This window comes from Notolepis coatsorum (assembly GCF_963971535.1).
Source record: "Notolepis coatsorum genome assembly, chromosome: 9".
NCBI classification, from domain to species: domain Eukaryota; kingdom Metazoa; phylum Chordata; class Actinopteri; order Aulopiformes; family Paralepididae; genus Notolepis; species Notolepis coatsorum.
This window is the reverse complement of record NC_140173.1, coordinates 47,969,027-47,990,641: the sequence shown is the minus strand read 5'-3', so window position 1 is coordinate 47,990,641 and position 21,615 is coordinate 47,969,027. Positions and strand designations below refer to the sequence as shown.

At 42.2% G+C, this 21,615-nt stretch overlaps 1 protein-coding gene across 1 annotated transcript; it reads left to right on the top strand.

Annotated features, from left to right (window-relative positions):
* The first annotated feature begins 68 nt into the window (after positions 1-68).
* pdlim1 (PDZ and LIM domain 1 (elfin)) lies at positions 69-20,037 on the top strand. Its single transcript, XM_084321332.1, has 7 exons — positions 69-373; positions 1,759-1,910; positions 4,077-4,161; positions 6,015-6,199; positions 10,311-10,456; positions 13,660-13,777; positions 18,204-20,037. Exons 1-7 carry the CDS (start codon positions 281-283, stop codon positions 18,388-18,390), a joined length of 966 nt encoding a protein of 321 aa, XP_084177458.1. The 5' UTR covers positions 69-280; the 3' UTR covers positions 18,391-20,037.
* The last annotated feature ends 1,578 nt before the right edge of the window (positions 20,038-21,615 follow it).

Genomic DNA, 21,615 nt, shown 5'->3' with positions numbered 1-21,615 from the left:
ATTTGCCTCGACCATAAATGGTAAGCCTTGCATATAATACGGTGACGTCACGGCAGGCCTATCTGCAGCTCTAAAACAAACAGCTCTTATCGGCGCCGGTGGAAACTTCAAACACGATTCGTCCAACTCCGCACAGGGCCCGCCCCTGCCCTGATGTTGCAAAGCAGGGTGAAAACTATCTATCATACCAATGCACATGTCATTTATTTGTCGGTAGGGAGCAAACTGGCTGTCTCTCTAAGAACGAACTTCCAAAACAATCCTTGTGGAAAATAGAAGCATGCCTCTCCGAGTGGTAATGGAAGGACCCGGCCCCTGGGGGTTCCGTCTAGTCGGCGGAAAGGATTTCGAGCAACCGTTGACTATCTCACGGGTACGTTTACGTTTTTTGTAATCCACTTTTATTAATAACAACATCTGGATTATATTGACAAATCGATCCGAATAGTCGGTGGAATAAATTCAACAGTTGAAGAAGAGCTTCTCTCGCCCTAGTAGTAGTACAAGCTCTTCAACTCTGTTGAATTTACTCACCGACCATTCTGATCGATTTAGTCATTATAATATTCGTCATGAATAAAGCTTTATAGGTATGATGCGCGTTTTACAGGGTCGAGTTACAGTGAACTTTGAACAGTGGACATTGTTTACAAGGTTTTATGGTATAGCCTTGCCCTTGTTGAATAGAAAGGTGGCACTAAAACAAACCGTGTCAACCCCGGTCTGTGTGCGTCTGCTGCCTGTGTCTAGTGTCCAGTCCACATGGACGGAGCCCCGCGTCGAGGAATTCCAGCACCTTAATTATTATGAACACGTTTCAAGTTTTATTTGTCACATACATGTACATTACAGTAAGTGCTTGGTTCTGTATGAGCCCCACGGAGATTGTGCTTCATACAGTAAAAGTATAAAGAATAAGGCCAAACACTATACAAAATATACAAACTAAAGTACAAAATGCAAACTATTGAGAGTCCGAAGCTATTTCCACACAATCTCACAAAAAAAAAGTTAGGCTCACGTTTAGTCCAAATGTAGCCCACTTCACGAAGTTAGGACGATTGTATAAGTGAAAGTCCATCACAGTTTTGTTTTCCTCAGACTTCTTAAGGATTTTTTTTTATCTGGGGCATTTGGCTTGAAACAGAAATGTGGACATAGTTGGGGGGGGGGGGAGATTTTCGAGAGATCTTGTGGTATGCGTCCACCCTTTTGACTGTCTCCCGAGGCAAGTCCCAGCCCATGCCACACTGCCTTGAAGACAATAATCTACTCTGCATCTAAAGTGGTGCTAATTCAGCGAACAGTTCATACTACTAGTACCCACACCCCTGTTTACTGTAAATACCATGTCTGAAGCCGCTGAAGGTCGTAGATAAACACTAGACACTGTCGTTTCAGTGAAAGTCTGCTGTTCTACCATGTAATCATGCTGGTTTTTCAGAGCACCGACTTTAACCATGTGCCTACTGTCAACACTATGGCCTCTTGCCATATTTAACGAATACAGAAACCTTCCAGACCCTCTCCGATAAGACTACATATTTCCATGCGGTATGTAATGTGCACAACTTGGGGTCATACAGTGATTGGAATGATCGTGTGATCTTTTATAAAAAGAACTAGGTCACCCTCGGTACTGCACACACACACTTGAATGCACTTGAACAGTATAATTAGGAAGGGTGGTTTTTTGAGACGGTTATGCTGTCACGAGTTTTTGATATTGATTTAATATCTGATGCGTGTTCTTCCCAGGTCACACCCAGCAGTAAAGCCGCCCAGGCCGACCTGAGCATCGGGGACATGATCCTGGCGATTGACGGAGAGCCGACCGAGTACATGACACACCTGCAGGCTCAGAACAAGATCAAAGCGTGCCTAGAGGAGATGGTCCTCTCCGTAGACAGGTAGGCTTTAACGGCGTGCGTCTCGGCTGATGATGTGTGCGTCGCCCCGAGGCCCCGAAAGAGATGACGAAACCACTGAGTCACTCGAGACAAACCCAACCTCGATGCAGCTGTTCTGGGTTTTTATGTGGTTTTGTTCATTCATGTTTTGGCAGCGCTTCCGCTCTAGCCCATTCATTCACCATGGCAGCGCCCCCCCCCCCCTTACCCCCCGCCCACACACCCCTTACTGGAAATCTGCCCCCAAAGGCAAGAATAGTGTCAAAAGAAGAAGCCATTCTTCACGGGGGGCCTCATCTCTAACCCAGAACAATCCATAGAGTACTACTTTCAGTACAATTAGTACACCTGTCCATCTGTCATCATGTCTAACAACGACCCCAGAGCCAGGACTAACCCCCACGCTGAGCCAGGACTAACCCCCAACCCCCACTCGGTTGCCAAATTCAAGTGGAAACGCCAGAAGGAAAGGCTTTCTTTGGTCTTAAGTTATTCTTCTATTAGAGATGACGTATGTACTGTTATTATGAATCGAGACCGTGGCCACTACTGGATACGTCGTATATGATACGATATGATATCAATATCAAACCATGAATCTATTTGGAGGGCCGTATACTGTATATCCATTTAGGAAAATAGATTTTCATCACTAAATACTTCAAACGTGCAGTTGATAACATCTTCTAAAGTGTTTACTGTTCTGAAAGCAAAGGTCCTGAGACGCTTAATAACTCTTTCACTTATTCAAGTTCAAGTTTTATTTGTCACATAATGTACATTACAGTGAAATGCTTGGTTCTGTATGAGCCCCCCTGAGATTGTGCTTCATACAGTAAAAAAAACACTATACAAAATGTACAAACTAAAATACAAAGTGAAGTACAAATCCGTGTAGGTTTTTCAAATGGAGGATGTCTCATTTGGGAACTAAACTCTTTATTACAAAGGAAATTAACAGAATACTGTCTGATGCCCAAAGGGGCCGCTAGTTTATTTTATTATTATTCATCATCATATTTTGATATCAGGACAACAACTTGTCTGGAACCAGAGAGGAGCCCACATGCAGTGAGCCCAAATCCCACCTGAGAAACTGGGAATGTGTAACTTTTTTGCAAAGAAATTGATAACTTTTTGTAATGTTTAATTTATACACACTTGATAATAAAAAGTTAAATAAGTAAAAATCTGAACCCAGGAAAAAAATCTAAAATGCTGATTTTATTGGGTCCAAACTGTGCCAAATATAAACGTTATTGGCTGATCATCATAGATACCCATGATAAACACAAAATAATCATAGTTGAGAGCCGAAAATGTAATTCCCATTTCGTTGAGGGGGGAGCGGGTGTTACGGAACATGGACATCAGATACATGTATATATGTGTATATTGTTTATATATACTATTTATTCGTTATCTGTCTGTACATACCTGCATACAATTCTTTTTACATATCTGTAGATTCTATATCTATATCTGTACATATCTCTTACCTACTCTTACTAGTTACGCTGCTGGCCAGTATGACTTACTACATAGTGTCTTTATACCTGTATCACTGTACATATTAATACTACAACTCTGTACATTCGATTAGCACTATACTCAGTAGTACTCATTTATATATATATATATTTTATACCCAGTTTAATCACCTGTACATTGTATATTACTGTTGCACTTTACTGTTCCATTTGCACTCTGGTTGGATGCTAAACTTATTTTCATTGTACTGTACTTGTGCTGTATAATGACAATACATTTGAATCTAATATAATCTAATAGGGGGGCGTTGACCCCCCAAAAGGTTGACAACCACTGGTCTAGCTGGTTTTATCCACAGGTGTTTAGTTTATTTAGCATCACTGGTGGGAAGTGCCCCAGTTAGGGTTGCTGGTTGACTTACGTAAGAGCACACAGCAGACGTCAGGGTAAAACATAAAGCCGGCCACCGCAGTCCGTTCCAGCGAGCGGCTATTTTGAACTTGTTCATAAGTCTTAGAAAATGTCCTTTTGTCTGGTCAGCAAAAACCCCTGGGTGGTCCGCCCTGAGAGTCTCATTTGGCAGGGAAACCCCTACTTGTAAATCTCTGCATCTCCCGGTGGTAATCCAGCATATCCATTTCAAGTCCCGGGATCCTCCTTTTGTTTCTCCTACAGGTCAGAATCTAAAATGTGGTCGCCGCTCTCATCCGAGGAGGGGAAGGCGAATCCGTACAAGATGAATCTTGCATCGGAGCCCCAGGTGTGTGTCTCCGTCTCACGTCTCCACATCAAAGATGGGTTTTGGGGCTGGCGGGGGCTTTAGCCTTTTAAAATTACTTACCTTGCTCTGTCATTTAGATTAGAACCCACTGGAAATCCTGTGGTGCAGGTAGCCATACGGATTCTGCGAAGCCTATGTGTTCCTTACCGGTACACAACCAACAAAGGCTCGGGGGCGGGCGTGGGAGGGTGGGGGGGGTCACGATACTGCCAGCGATGAAGTCATTGTTTACTTCCCAACAGGAGGTTTCCTAGGAGACGGGGTTTTTTTTTTTTTTTTTTTATCAGCCGAGCTCTGACGCAACGCTCGGTTCCTGCCTGCCGACTGGAGAATCGAGGCCAGCAGTGTTGACTACACATAGGGTTTGTTTGATGTGTGTAGCGGTCGCTCACAGGCTCTCCCTCTTCACATGTGTATTGCATTTTGCTCACAATATAAAACACGTTTCACTCACTTGTTTGTTCAGTCTATACCGTCTGAATGCCTTTTTCGTGTGTTTACGTGTCCCGCAGAACGTTCAATCCACTCGTCGCTGTGTTTCACTCAAGTCTGTCATAGCATTGTTCCGTGTTATGATTACCTTGTTTTAATGTTGTCAAAAATGTTCTACACTTTGTCAGTTCAGCTAGCTTTGTTGTCACATGCTCGTAAAGTGCCCAGATTATTCTGCAATTTAAATGCCAGTTGCTTCCAGCATGAGCTATTTGTGGAGACGTTTCTCTGTTCCCACCGAGAAGCACGAGCTAGTTTACAGGTGGTATTTCTGTGTTCACTTGGATGAAATGCCGCTGGCATGACTCCTGTGCCTTTTCAAGGTTCCTAGTTGGTCAATTCTTGTCCAGGATAAATCCATAGTCGTACATTATACTGTTGTGTGGGGCTGGGCGATATATATCTATATTTATCGTAAATAGATTTTTTTTAAACCACTCCAAAAGTAAGCCTGCATCAGGATAAGAAATGGCATATAGAAATAATTATCCAACATTTATTCTGAAAATCTGTCCTTTATTCATGAGAACTTTTAAGAAAACCTACTGCAATCCACCCCCATAGCTCTCATTTAGCTCAAAGGGAGAATGAAGCTTCGATTAATCGCTGATAATTACTGTCGATGCTTCGAAAGTCCAAACAATGGTATTCGGGACAGCCCTGACGTTATCGTTTTGTGGGTGGATTTTATATCAGGAATCACACACAATGTTATTGTCTAAATTGATGCTAAAAAGCAAATATCAAGTCTGATTTCTCACAAAATTATATCTGAAATGAATGAGGGTTGAAAATGAGAGTTTCAGTTTGGTGAGAAGTTAAATGGTTCTCTATTGCCCAGCTCTACTGTTGTGTGTGATGTGTGACTCTGGGTGGATCTAAAATGTATTGCTGCATTTGCATGAAAACCTTGAAAAAGACTCGTATTGACATCTAAGACTTTACATGTTCTCTTCTGGGTGGAAGTTTCAGGATCCGAGTACCAACGAAACCCATTTCAATCAGATGGTATCATATGTGTGGATACCAACCTAAAAACAAGGCTGTTTTTTTTTTATTTAGTGAAAAGTTTACAAAAAGAAATGGAGGTTTTCATCCTGCAGCAATGATAGATGACAACTGTTATGACCACTATTGACCTATCTCAAACACTGCCCTCTTTTCCTGATCCTCTCCCAATCACAGCTGTTGCTTCCCTCTGACAAAAGAGGGCGGGTTTGAGATGGGTCAATCAAGACGTTAGTATGCATGTTTTTAGGCGGCGTCTGAGTCTCGTTTTGTTGTCCAATAATCGCTTCATGTACTCACTACCTCTTCCCCTGGTTACGCGCGATTGGCAGGAGGTGAAACCCATCGGCGCCGCCCACAACAGGAGTGCCCTGCCATTCTCTGCTTTCGGTTCCAAGGTGGTGACCAACCAGTACAACAACCCTGCCGGTCTCTACTCCTCTGAGAACATCAAGGACTTCAACACCACTGTGGACGACGCCAAAAACATTGCCACCGCTAACGAGCCCAGTAGCGTGTAAGTTATGAGCTCCTACCTGTCAAGTGTCCTCCTGGCCACGTGTTAATTCAGCACCACAGATTGCTCACAATAAACATTTAGGTAGTAAAAAATCTAAAATAAGAATACAGTCAAAGATATACATTCTAAAATATGTATATACAGCCAAAAATATACAGTCAAATGTAGATGTAAAATGTAAAATCTAATGCTGGTCCTAGACTGCAAGACATGTTCCATTGGAGAGGTCCAGTTAAAATAATACTTATTGTAATGGCTATAAACCATGATTAATCCACATCTGGGGGAAACTGCCCCTAGCATATCATTATCCATATTAATTCAGAGATTGGGCTTTTGCCATTTGCCATAAGAAGGGTTTGATACATTCAGCTATTGTGACCACAGTTGGAAATGAACAGTAGCTGCCTGCCAATGCCTCACACATCTTGGCTGCGGTCGGTACGTCTGTCGAGTCTGGTAGCCGCTCTGGCGGGTAGAGCTTGTTTAGGTACCCGGCTCACCAGCCTTTCCTATAGGGAGGTGTAGTGGTTACGTCATTCCTGTTTCCGGCCGGTCCACCTGGCAAAATTGCAACGTATTTCCCCATTGCCCATTTCTAAATCGTCTCGTTTAAAACAAAAAGCATGCACATTTGCATGGTGTACCTTTTCTGTGCGTATTCATCCACAATCTTTAGCTCAACATGAAAATATTCTCAATTAATCGTAAAAAAAAGTTTTATTTCAACCAGAAATGCTTAAAAAAAAAAGGTTAGTGATGGAAGGGAACTCATTTTGTGCAAAAATGGAAAGCTTTCCAATGTTCATGAGGCAGAATTATTACAATAGCCGATAATCCATTTTCCCAATGATAAATCCCTATACGGGTGGACCTTGCGGGCGGTCCAAAGTGACGTCAGACTACACCTCCCTATTCTGAAGGATCTAAGCAACCAAGAAAGCAGATTGGTTGGCAAAATTCTGAATCTGCTTTCCAGCCTGTGGCTGGTTCGGGAGAAATTATTTAATGTCCTCTGATTTATGATGGGAAGATAAATTGAAGGACTATACCGGTTTAATTTTGACTTCATTACCGGTCTTTTACATAAGATATGATAATATATTCCTTTAATGATCCCCTTGGGGGAGTCTTGAAAAGTAGTTTGAAAGTTGCTATGCATAATGTAACTCATTTCACTGAGTTGACTTTAGCTAACTGCGCTACAAGCCCTGCACATCAAACCTCTGCATTCAGTCGGTTGCGCTTGTTATCAACTCCCAGGGTGCTCCCGGTTGCTTCGTGAATTTTTTAAAGTTTGTCGTCATACAGTAACATTAGTGAAAATAAACAATACAGTGATTTTCATAAGGGTGGATTACCTATGCCTTTCATGACTTTCAACTCTTATGGAGCATATTTTCACCCCTTTTCAACATCAATGGCAGTGTGAAAGGTAGGCAGAGTTCTACAACATAGACTTTATACACCTATGAACACAAAATGTGTTTAAGACGGAGACATTCTCTGGTAATGGTGAGAAGTCAAAGACTTAGACTGGTGTGAGATGAGATGAGATAAGATATTCCTTTATTGATCCCTTTGGGGGAAATTCGGGCATCATAGCAGCATGGGGCAGAGTAGGTACAGGTATGGGCAGGGTAATAGTAGAAAGACATAAATATAGGCAATACAATTAATATACAAATATGAGAGAGAATAAACTGTAAACAATATAATTAACTCTGAATACTAAAAAAGAAATATGAGAAAAATAAACTGTAAACAAAGGTGCCGATGAGGGTCTGTTATATTATGTTACTCTCAATAAATATAAGCAATAAAAAAAAATCTGAATATATATATATATACCGGTATATGATTAAACAGTATAGTATACACTAGGTGCAGTATAGACAAGGTGCCCTAACTGGCATGATATACAGGTCCTTTTTAAAATTACTATAGGAATATAGAATCTGTTGGCCAGGGATACTCGACTGGATTTGCAGGTGGGCCACTTTGTAAAACCTATTGTATTTGTGGGCCAGAGAATAGTGACTGTATCCTCTGCTTTAAGCCGTTCTAATCTCCATGTTGAACATTTGGTCACAGTTTCTTCCCAGACCTGTTCCCTCTTAACTCCCAGGTTCTCCCGATGGATGCACATATTTTAATGTCTTGTCGTAGAGAAATACAGTAACGTTGGCGGAAGTAATACAATCCAGTGGTCTTCACAAGAGTCAATTTCTTATGGCTAGCGACTTTCAAATACTTTTTCAAATTTTCAACATCAATGGCAGTTTGAGTGGCGTTTAGTAAGGTCAGCTGAGATCAGCTAAGGGGCAGCGGTGATGGTGAGAAGTCAGAATTAGACTGTATGGTCCTTTAATCTGACATGGTTGTAAAGCTGTCAGCTGAGACTCATGGTTCCAATGAGCCCAAAACTTCTATCAACTTTGGTGCAAGATTTCCTCACTTTCCCAGTAAACTAGCATGACATGACTGATATCTACAGTAAACTAGCATGACGTATGGCTGATATATACAGTAAACTAGCATGACATGGCTGATATCTACAGTAAACTAGCATGATGTACAGTATGGCTGATATCTACAGTAAACTAGCATGACATGACTGATATCTACAGTAAACTAGCATGACGTATGGCTGATATCTACAGTAAACTAGCATGACATGGCTGATATCTACAGTAAACTAGCATGACGTATGACTGATATCTACAGTAAACTAGCATGACATGGCTGATATCTACAGTAAACTAGCATGACATGGCTGATCTACAGTAAACTAGCATGATGTACAGTATGGCTGATATCTACAGTAAACTAGCATGACATGGCTGATATCTACAGTAAACTAGCATGACGTATGACTGATATCTACAGTAAACTAGCATGACATGGCTGATATCTACAGTAAACTAGCATGACGTATGACTGATATCTACAGTAAACTAGCATGACATGGCTGATCTACAGTAAACTAGCATGATGTACAGTATGGCTGATATCTACAGTAAACTAGCATCACGTATAACTGATATCTACAGTAAACTAGCATGACATGACTGATATCTACAGTAAACTAGCATGACGTATGGCTGATATCTACAGTAAACTAGCATGACATGGCTGATATCTACAGTAAACTAGCATGATGTACAGTATGGCTGATATCTACAGTAAACTAGCATGACGTATGACTGATATCTACAGTAAACTAGCATGGCATACAGTATGGCTGATATCTACAGTAAACTAGCATGACATACAGTATGGCTGATATCTACAGTAAACTAGCATGACATACAGTATGGCTGATATCTACAGTAAACTAGCATGACATACAGTATGGCTGATATCTACAGTAAACTAGCATGACATACAGTATGGCTGATATCTACAGTAAACTAGCATGACATACAGTATGGCTGATATCTACAGTAAACTAGCACGACATATGGCTGATATCTACAGTAAACTAGCATGACATACAGTATGGCTGATATCTACAGTAAACTAGCATGACATACAGTATGACTGATATCTACAGTAAACTAGCATGACATACAGTATGGCTGATATCTACAGTAAACTAGCATGACATACAGTATGGCTGATATCTACAGTAAACTAGCACGACGTATGGCTGATATCTGCAGATTCATCTAGGTCTCTAGTTTGAGATGGTACCTATATCTTTCCTCTAGCTTTAAAAGTGAGCCAACCAGAGCCTCAGAAAGATTTATTTATTAAACTAATATAAATAAATGTTCTCGCAGGCTACAAAAAAAGGGAGGATTTTGGTACGAAAAGTTTGTTTTTGTATTTGTCACATATAAGGTACATGTACTTTACAGTGAAATGCTTGGTTCTGTATGAGCCCCTGAGAATGTGCTTCATACAGTGACACTATACAATGCAATATACTGTACAAACTAAAGTACAACAAAGATATTTACAAAGGTACTTGCAAACATGTTCGAGAATGAGAATAAACGGTGTGTTGGAGCAGTTGAATGTGAGGACTTTATTTTCTGTTTTATCATTGATCTCTACCACAGTGCATTTAATATACAGTGATATGCTCTTTATTTGTTTGTAGGCCAGATCCTTCCAAGGCTGTGGGTAAAAAGCCGCCGACAGCAACAGACTCTGAGGTTTACAAGATGCTGCAGGAGAACCAGGAGCACGACGAACCTCCGCGCCAGTCGGCCTCCTTCAAGGTGCTGCAGGAGATCCTGGAGACGGGTACTGTACACTGTATATACTGTATGCTGCGCTGTTTGCTAATGAAAATGTGGAACTTTGGCGGCTGGGTGGCGCAGCGGACATTGCCCTCGTCGTCACCAACGCAAGCGGGTGGAAGTCGATGGGTGGTAATCTGGACGTTGTGGACAGCGACTCCTACAGGTCGGTTGGGGGACGCCTGCACAGCAGAGACAGGAAATAGCGGGGGTAGTGTGAGCCTCCCACACGTTACACCTCGCCAATGAGAGTCTGCGGTGACAGGTGAAAAGATGTGACAGGCTGCCTCCTCGTGTACCGGAGGGGACCAGTGGGGGGCATGTGCGAGCAACGTTCAAGACAGGGGAGGGGAGAATTGGCACAGTGGAATTGGGATGGGAGAAAAATAGAAAAAGGGGAGAAAAAAATGGAACTTTTTTGATTAATAATAAATTCATTACCGGTGACACCAGGCATTTTACCAAATGACGCTCTATATCTGTAGAGAGCTCACTTTGGTTGGTCTTTAATCTGTTTTTAATTAATTTTCAAAGACTAGTATCCATTTGTTGGAGTTGACATAGGTTCTAATTTTAAAAGAAAACAACAGATAGTAATACCTTCCGGTACTTTTCTATCTGTTCATTGGCGGACGTAGGGCCGGGGCGATATGGCCAAAAATGATATCGCGATAACGATATCGATAACAATATCATATTGCACGATAAAAAAAAATCGAGTATTTAAAAAAGAATATATATATATATATATTTTTTTATTATTATTTTTTATGACAACAGATGTATGTTTATTTTGCAGCAATTCTTTGTCGTTGCCGCCATCTTTAGTGTTACATCCCCTCACACTCCAGTTCTCAGGCTGCAGCTGGTTTGAAAGCGAAAGTAAACCGGCTTCTCTGCTGGCTGTGGCTCCAGGGGAGTTGAACAGTTCTGGCTCTGCTAGTTTCTTTTCTATCTTTTGGCGCTTTCTTGGTGGACAAACCACCGCACATGTGCACCGTGACTCGTGACTGGAGACTAGCTCTGCTAGCACACATAGCCTACTGTGTACAGACTGTTTCAAACTGTATTTTAAATTAGAAAGCAAACAAAATAAATGGACAAGAGGAAAAATAAATCTCAATTTGGTCAGTATTGTCATTTGGACAAGCAAAGCCATTACTTTAAGTTGCAGGCAAGAAAGACAAGTCTGCCCACTGTCTCTGGTTTTAAAACTGCCCTGTTGCAGGTACCGGTAAATAAAAAAATAAAAATTAAATCGATATATATTTTTTTCCCGATATTGATTATTAAAATATATCGCCATAATTATCGTTATATCGCCCAGCCCTAGCACGGACGCATTGATCACATACCGCGCAAACATACTGTTGCTGGTCTTCTGAGCTCCTCTCCAGTCAAACATACTGTTGCTGGTCTGGACTGGTCCTCTGAGCTTCTCTCCAGTCAAACATACTATTGCTGGTCTGGACTGGTCCTCTGAGCTCCTCTCCAGTCAAACATACTGTTGCTGGTCTGGTCTGGTCCTCTGAGCTTCTCTCCAGTCAAACATACTGTTGCTGGTCTGGACTGGTCCTCTGAGCTTCTCTCCAGTCAAACATACTGTTGCTGGTCTGGACTGGTCTGAGCTCCTCTCCAGTCAAACATACTGTTGCTGGTCTGGTCCTCAGAGCTCCTCTCCAGTCAAACATACTGTTGCTGGTCTGGTCCTCAGAGCTCCTCTCCAGTCAAACATACTGTTGCTGGTCTGGTCCTCTGAGCTCCTCTCCAGTCAAACATACTGTTGCTGGTCTGGTCCTCTGAGCTCCTCTCCAGTCAAACATACTGTTGCTGTTCTGGACTGGTCCTCTGAGCTCCTCTCCAGTCAAACATACTGTTGCTGGTCTGGACTGGTCCTCTGAGCTCCTCTCCAGTCAAACATACTGTTGCTGTTCTGATCTGGTCCTCTGAGCTCCTCTCCAGTCAAACATACTGTTGCTGGTCTGGACTGGTCCTCTGAGCTCCTCTCCAGTCAAACATACTGTTGCTGTTCTGATCTGGTCCTCTGAGCTCCTCTCCAGTCAAACATACTGTTGCTGGTCTGGTCCTCTGAGCTCCTCTCCAGTCAAACACACTGTTGCTGGTCTGGTCCTCTGAGCTCCTCTCCAGTCAAACATACTGTTGCTGTTCTGGACTGGTCCTCTGAGCTTCTCTCCAGTCAAACATACTGTTGCTGGTCTGGACTGGTCCTCTGAGCTCCTCTCCAGTCAAACATACTGTTGCTGGTCTGGACTGGTCCTCTGAGCTCCTCTCCAGTCAAACATACTGTTGCTGGACTGGTCCTCTGAGCTTCTCTCCAGTCAAACATACTGTTGCTGGTCTGGACTGGTCCTCTGAGCTCCTCTCCAGTCAAGCTTTTGCTGCTGCAGGGTTTAATCTGAAGTATTGCCAAATCCTCCGCTATCGTTGTGTAACACGTCATCTCTAGGGCTTCTTTCTCTCCTTCACGTGAAGTTAAAACTACTCCTGAAACTGCTCTGGGGCGACATTGGCTCAGAGGTAGAGCAATCGTCTGGTAATCGGAAGGTTCCCGGTTCGATTCTCGCTCTAGCCAGCTCTATGCATGTCATCAGGCCAGAGAAATGGTTCAACTACAGCGCTTGCTTCAGCTTTCTGTGAGAAAGGGGTGGGCGTCAGTCAAAGGCTGCCACTCCGACCAAACGCACACAAGGTTTGGAGGGTATGAGCACGGACCTCTGGCGACTCCATTACCTGGCCAGAGAGGGAGAGTGGGAAACGGATCGAGTTATCAGGAAATTCCATTGTTGTCGTTCATTGTTGTGCCAAGGGTGGCGCTAAGCCACGTCATGACGTCTGACTCTACTAAATTGGCACCTTCCGTGGCCGATATTTCCGATAATATGGCCGCTTTGGTCAGCCATATTGTGAGAACTAATCAGTAATGCCTCAATCTAGTAAACAAGTTGGAATTCCCCTTTTTAATCTTTTGACTTTTTCAAACAAAAAAAGACCACTTCTGAATTGAAAGTGAATTTACTCCATCCATCCTCTGGGCTCATAAAAAGACAAAAAAATAAAGTATTTGTTTATTAAAAGCTATGATTGCCTATTATATTTTATATTACCTAGTATGTATTGTATTTTCACCGTACATTATTCTGATTTGGCAAGATTTTCAAAGTGTGTGTGTGTGTGTGTGTCTTCTAGGTGATGCTGATAAGCCATCAGGGTTCAGGAGTGTGAGACCACCCACATCAAAGATGGGCTCATCAGTGGGGAACACAGATAAATTAGCCGTATGTGACAAATGTGGGTCAGGGATTGTGTGAGTACCTTTTATCATTCTTCACTGTTATCTTCTACCAATGACTTTACTGCACTGGGTCTGGAAGTATATATTTGTTACTTCTTGATAATTAAACTTGCATACTGTCTGCCCATAATGACCATATTATCAGCATAGATCAAGTTTATGTTCAACCCTGCAAAATGTTCAAACCTGTAATGTTAGGCCTTGCTGCACCTGGGATGATCTCCCACTAGCATGAGTAGCGGCTAACGCTGCACCTGGGATGATCTCCTACACGATAAGTAGTAGCTATCGGTATGATCTGTCTCGCAGGTTCGTATGCCTGCTAGCATTAGCTACCTGCTTTCTCAATGATGCCACTGACTGGCAGCACCTACACGTTGTTGCGTCGTGGGTCTGGATGGTTTCCCGCTTGTTTCAGAGTGGGTGTGACTCACCAGAGGGCAGAGGCCCTATGATACGATATTATCACTATAATTATTTAAAGCTACAGCGTGGAACTTTTGTCTCCACCTACTGGTGAGCGTAAGTAGTTATCTGTGTTTTTCCCCGCCTTCCATAGTTTTTTTCCCTTCCTCTGAAAGCAGAGTTTTTATTCTTAGGTTTTCCCGCCATTTTCGCTCCATTGCTACTGTTCTTCTTCTCTTCCACTCTGGATACTAGTAAACTAACCAGTCACTGCTGGTTGGCGTAAAACGCATCACTACCGGTGCACCAGCGCGGGAACGTCTACACAGACACTACTCCAGTATACTGAGACATACAGAGAGTGTTCCTGTCGATGAGAGGCTTAATCAGCGTAAACTAATTTGGCTTAAATGTAACTGACGTTCATTCATATGTAAAGGTTCCACACTGCAGCTTTAAGTCATGATACGATAGTATTGTGATTTATATTGGGATTTATTACCCTTTTTGCAACTGCAAATTATGTCCCGGAATCACTTTTTTATATTATACTTGGCGTGTATCGATGCTATATCGTGACGCAAATCATCATGATACTATGCTGTATCGATATTTTTTTGTGGGTTTTTTTTAAGATGAAAATCAGAAAGACGCTGCTGCTGTCGTTGTCATTGGTGCTTAACCAGCATTTGACAGAAGAAGAAGCTATGTGGACACAAGCCCTTAGAGGTGCACTGTCTGACCGCGTAGAGTCAACTGCGTACAAAAATAACATCTTGCAGAGTAGGCCTAATATCTTGAAAGTTGATGACTACTTGTATTTAAAGGTGCTAAGTGGTATTTTCTTGTTACATTCCAACAGCCATCACTGATATATAGTGTTTGGTCAGTAACATGGGTCTCCCAGTCCCTCCGCTCTGCAGTAAACACAAAATACATTTCCTGGTATCCCGTTCCCACATTATCAAATCAGGAGAGAGAACTCCACACTGCAAAAATTGTGTGCTTTAAACTAGTAAAATAATCTGTCTGTGTAGTAAGCAAATTTGGCTTGGCTAGATTCCTTGAAATAAGTAAAAGAAAATATCTTGGGTTCTCTCTCCTGATTGGATAAAGTGGGAAGGGATACCAGGAAATGTATTCTCCTTTTTACTGCAGAGCGGAGGGACTGGGAGACTCATGTTACTGACCAAACACTATATCAGTGATGGCTGTCGGAATGTAGAACTATTTAACACTTATTTTACAACAAAATACCACTTGTAGCACCTTAAGTACCGATCCACTAAAAGCTCCTTTTGTGAGGAAACCTGTTGGCATAAGCATCTCTGACATCTCATCTATGTTGCTACAGACACCGTCCCAGTTTCCCCACTATTCTCCTCTCTTCCTTCTCTCTTCCCCTCTTTCTTTTGCTTCCTGGTAGGAGACGGTAAAGGAAAGGAGCAGTAGTGAGGCCTTTTGAGTTGTGAAATCTTGTGACTTTTTAACCTAGAACATTCCGAGGTGCCGTGTTTACTTTGGGCCTTTGTCTCCCCCTGGTGGCTGGTTTTTGGGAGACCACAGGGTGGTTGGTTGGTGCATTGTCACTGATGTAGCAATGCTGAACGTATGCTGCCAACAGCCGTGTACCTGAGCGCTCGTTAACTGTTGGTTATGAAGTGTTGAGACTTTATGAGATTCTTTGAGGTTGTTCTGACATGCCTGATGAGTGTCCTCCTGGCAAAGGTGGCATTTGTTTGGAAGGTTCGACCGTCGTTCTCATCGTGCACTCAAAACAAACACTCCGTGCTTCATAACTCCTAAGGGTGTTGTTGAACATGTCCTTGGGTCTCATTTTCCAACGGACTTAAGACAAAAGATTTGCTCTTAGGGTCATTTAAAGGGGAACTCCAACATTTTGGGAAATTAGCTTATTTAACATCTTCCCTGGAGTTAGACAAGAAGATACATACCTTTTTTGTCTCTGTGCGTGCATTTTAGCTTTGGGAATAGACGCTCCGTTAGCATAGCTTAGCTTCATCACTGGAAGTGAGGCAGGACAGTAGCCTTACAGTGCCTTACAGTGTATTGCAAGGTCTGACATTGACCAAGCTTGATATGCATGACCTTGGTGGGCTCTAGGTCAACTCCTGAAAAGGGGGTCAATGTCAGACTTTGCAATCAAAAGTTAGGGGGCTAATAACCCTTGCCATAATTTCAGTGCGCCCCCTAACTTTTGATTGCAAGGTCTGACATTGACCCCCTTTTCAGGAGTTGACCTAGAGCCCACCAAGGTTTATTTTATTTATTTTTCCGACATCAAATGTGTAATTTTTCATACAAATATTGTCATATTTATTTAAATTATGATTAATTAATTCCATGGAGGCCTGTAGAGTTGACATGAAATAATCACTATGATTCCTCCCAAATAAAGCCGAATCCAAGCTTAGGGACGGTTGGGGAATCCCAAAATCTAAGATGTCTTAAATGGCCCTAAGAGCAATTTTTTTTTCTCAAGTCCGTTGGAGAATGAGACCCATTGAATGAAGGGGAGGGCAGTAAGAGGACATAAATGTGTCTTAATTGAGAAATGAAACCCGCCCTCTTTTATTGATCCTCCAATCACAACTGTTGCTTCCCAAGACCATTATGCATGGGACTGCCATACAAATGTGCACACAAAAAAATGTAATGGTAATTAAAGGTGCTATAGATAAGATTTTATGGAGTAATCTTTTGTATTATACATTCACAGAGCCTTTAGAAAAGTGTGGAATAAGGGCGGCTGGGTAGCGCAGAGGACTAAGTGCCTGCCTACCACCGCAGAGACACTGGTATCGAATCCAGCTGTCAGCGGTGCCTCCGGCTTGGTCGGTCGTCCATACTAACCAATTGGCAGTGTTAGCGGATGGGAAGCCGGCGGGGTGTGTATCCTGGTCGTTGTAAACAGCGACTCCTACAGGTCGGTCGGGGCGCCTGCTCAGCGAGGGAGGGAACTGGGGGAAGTAGTGTGAGCCTCCCACACGTTACGCTCCCCCAGTGAGAGTCCTCGCTGTGAGGTGAAAAGAAGCGGTTGGCTGACCGGAAAGTAGGGGGGAAATGAGTGCAACGACCAGGAAGGGGAGGGGGGAATTGGCATAACGACTAAATTGGGATGGGAGAAAAATACAGAAAAAGAGGAGAAAAAGTAGATAAAAAGAAAAGTGTAGAATAAAAGTATTGCTTCCCCCCCAAAAAAGTATTGGTTAATGAATTTATCATAAAAAAAAACATGTGCTGGTCCAAAATCAATGTTGTTGTTTACATGTATCCCCTCCCTACTTCTCATTTCCCAAAGTGGAATGCACCTGCTTGGATAAATGACATGCTGGTGCTCTAGTGCGACATCTAGTGGCTGAATGTTATCTATAGCACCTTTTTTAATATCCAACATACATGTATACATAAATAGAAAAAAGTATCAAAGAAAGTATCTAAAAAATTATAGTACCTTTTTATTACAGTAGCCCATAAGATGGATCCAGTCTTGCCTTCAAACCTGGAATCTGCTCATGTAGTGGTTGTAATTTATAAGTGGCTCTGACTTGGACACTTGATATCAGTTACATTTGTTTTGACCACTATGAGTAGCATAGATGTTTGTCAATGGGATTGGATTTCTTCATTGATTGCTTATCATTAGGGCACAAGTATCTTGTGTTTTATTATAAAATTGATTTCCTAATTAAACATAAAGGCTAGATGATGAATTTGCGATGTTTTTGTCGTCAGGATAGTTTCACAACCCTTTTATTAATTTATATATATATATACATTTTAGTTTTGTATATTTTGTGTTTGGTATTTATTCTTTAACTTTTTACTGTATGAACCACAATTTCAGGAGGGTCATGGACTCATGCAGAACCAAGCATTTCACTATAATGTACCTCATATGTGACTAATAAAACAAAACTTGAACTTAAACACTGATGCTGAACGATGTGGCGGCTGCTGCTGCTTCACTGATTCACTGATTAAGTGAACGTCTTGTCTCTCACAACAACAGGGGGATGGTCGTCAAGCTGCGGGACAAGTTTCGTCACCCGGAGTGCTTAGTCTGCACGGACTGCGAGATCAACCTGAAGCAGAAAGGACATTTCTTTGTGGAGGACAAGATTTATTGTGAGAAGCATGCGCGTGAGCGAATGACGCCACGGGATGGCTACGACGTGGTCACCGTCTACCCCAAGTAGACCCCCCCCCCCCCCCCCCCCCACGCGCGCGCGGACCTCTTCCTTCAGACGCCACCGGGGACATGATGTCATGGAGATCAAGCGAGACATTCCAGCGTTTAGCTCATTCCGCTAAGAGACTTATGAAATGGTCTTATCATCTCATTATGCTTTTTAATGGCGAACTACGCCCGTTTTAAGAATTCCTACATGTTATTCCTCTGGTCTGAAACAGTTTTATATTACAGAATATTGGTGAAAACAAACTACTTTCTCCCTAATCCAAAAACTAAGCGTGCTAAAACTCCAACTTGTGATGTCAAGTATAAAGGATGGAGCTGCTCCATAGACGATGAATTGTGTAAGATGGTAAAGGTGTTCTGTGTATACAGGAATGAAAACACTACCAGAATAAAGCTCATTAAGCCTTTCACTACTATAGAAGGTTAACCTTCTGTAGTATGGTAGTGAAAGGGTTAACCTTATGTAGTGTGGTAGTGAAAGCGTTAACCTTCTGTAGTGTGGTAGTGAAAGGGTTAACCTTCTGTAGTGTGGTAGTGAAAGCGTTAACTCTTTGTAGTGGTAGTGAAAGCGTTAACCTTCTGTAGTGAAAGCGTTAACCCTTTGTAGTGGTAGTGAAAGGGTTAACCTTCTGTTGTGTGGTAGTGAAAGTGTTAACCTTTATAGTGGTAGTGAAGGGGTTAAAACGAATTTGAGTAAAATAACAACAAAGAAACTGTGGGTCCACAATCAGTCTCCCATTCATCGTCTATGAGAATCTACAGACTATACCTGGCTTTATGAGAGCTTGTGTTCACAAATATATAGATTGAACTTTCCTGGGCCATGGAAATAACTAATTCGATTTCTTAATTCTGGTCATGTTCCCCTTTTTAATAGGGCTGGGCAATAGTTCAATATTATCGTCTTTTTAACAGGATCGTATCATGATGAAATTAGGATATCGTGACACCATCATGGTTAAATAATTGTCTGAATGAATAATAACGGGACTAAATGAACTCAAGATTTCTCACAAAATGAGATCTGAAATATTTGAGGGAATATGAAAATGACAGGGTTTTGTTTTGATTTGTCTCATTTCACATTACCACATATAGTTCAATGAACATCGGCTGGATTAACTTCCCATCTTGCATAAGTAAGCAGGTATGATATATGTGTAATATGTCGATATTGAAAAAGATTCCCAATGGTTATGATATTAATGTCTTTCATATCACAGTACTGCTGGGCTTGGGGGGGGGGAGGACATCCTAGATGAAAATGTGCATATTAGGAATGGAAACTTATAAATGTTATTTTTTTTATATATATATATACTGTATCCAAAATGTTCCCATTGTTTTGAAATAACATGAAGTCTTGGTTGATTCATTTCAAATTTATTTGTGAAGCACGCTGTGATATATGCACAGGACACAGCTACTGTACTTATACTGGCAGTTTTTGGCAGAGTTTGGAATAATCTAGGCTTCTTTGTTCTTTTTTTTACGTTTTCAATGTGTTTTCCTTTTGTGACAATGAGTGGTAAACCAGTCTTCACCCTACAACCTACAGACTTTTATATAGGCAAAATACCGCAGCCATACTATTATTAAGATAACTCAAGTAAATATCATTGCTGAATAAATATTTTTTAGCTCAAACAAATCTCCTGTCTTTATAAATAACTGCTTGTGCTTAATTTCCTCCTAATACAATAGTTGGTCTGTGTTCTGGTCTGGATATCGCTTGCACTGCATAAGCATGCATGTAAAATCCTGACTGAGTTTTGGGCCATGAAGAAGTAAACATATAGGCCTGTTACTATATTTTCAATACGTCCAAAACCATCAGCTTTACTATTTGTGAGCAGCTGCTTAAAGGCATACAAGTATATTCGTCTAGAAGATGAACTTATTAATAAATTATTTACCAATAAGTGCCTTTTGAAGAAAGCTGGATAGCACAAATATAAAGAAATATATATCAAAAGATGATAGTGCAAAGCACTAATGTCACCATTCATTGATTGAAAGGAAAAAGGCAAGCGGAACATTGGCCGGCTCTTTCGTGATATTTTGGTTACTGTAATTCGGTGAGGGGCCAGGCTCCTGCAGGTGACCCCTGGGGTCAGAGGCGCTCCTACGGAAAGAGGGTGAGTTCCACTCGGCAGATAATACACCTGTCGTGCTGCCGGTCACGGTGTGGCCCGTGCACATGTCCGATGCCGGTAAGTAGCCCCCGTGCTGAAGATAGTTAGAAATATGTCCATATTGGTCGGCCATGCGTACAGTTTCCGTCAGTGCCCAAATGTAATTGTGAGCAAAGCGCAGGGTTTCAATTTTGGTCAGCTTGGCGTCGTCGGGTAGCGCCGGGAGGACGGCCCTCAGGAGGTCCAGAGCGTCGTTCAGGTCGTGCATCCGGTGCCGCTCCCGGTCATTCGCCTTCATCCTGCGCCTCACTCTCTGTCCGGACGCCGGGTGAGATTTTGTTCTGCTTTGCTTTGTGAAAGGAGACACTTTCCGTCCACTGTGAGGAGTCGTCGGTCCACCGGTGTCCTCTGGCGCGTCGCCGCCTTCACGGGCATCAGTGCCGCGGGTCGCTGTGTCTGCGGTGACGACGCACCGCTCAGCGGGCGCACACTGCGATTTCGGTGACATCCTGCAGGTAAACAAGAAGGAAACAAATATATTTTTAAGTTAAGCTTCAGGAAACAGTGGAAATATGTTCATATATGCATTGCTTTAATTAAACACTCGTTACGAAACTATGTTCAATATCCAAGTAAGTCTACACTTGGGACACAGTACAGGAATATACATTTTGCATTTGTTCGCATTTTGTACTTCGTTTTGTACTTTATAGGCTGTACTTTAGTTTGTATATTGTATATTATTTTGTATAGTTATTTTTATTGTATGAAGCACATTCTCAGGGGGGGGCTCAATGCCCGGCTCATACCAAGCATTTCACTGTAATGTACATGATGCGCCTAATATGTTACAAATAAAACACAACTTGAAAATGATTTCGCTGGTGCACTTACCTGGGATGGTTGACGCTCGGTGAGTCTCGTCCTTTGGTGGAGGTATAACTGAGGCACCTCTGACCTCTCCCCTGCGGCCGCCGTGTATGTGCAGCTGACAGTGAGGGGTTGAGATTGAGGTGCATCTCTTGTCATTTTATGTGTCCGTTATCTTATCTTTTTGCCACGAGTGTATAGGCCACGATCAACAGCGC

Bases quoted from the DNA above. Each gene is read 5' to 3' on its own strand.
- pdlim1 (XM_084321332.1), top strand. From the start codon at position 281: ATGCCTCTCCGAGTGGTAATGGAAGGACCCGGCCCCTGGGGGTTCCGT. The intron at 4,162-6,014 runs GTGTGTGTCTCC...CGCGATTGGCAG, and splicing joins ATCTTGCATCGGAGCCCCAG to GAGGTGAAACCCATCGGCGC. The intron at 10,457-13,659 runs GTACTGTACACT...TGTGTCTTCTAG, and splicing joins GCAGGAGATCCTGGAGACGG to GTGATGCTGATAAGCCATCA.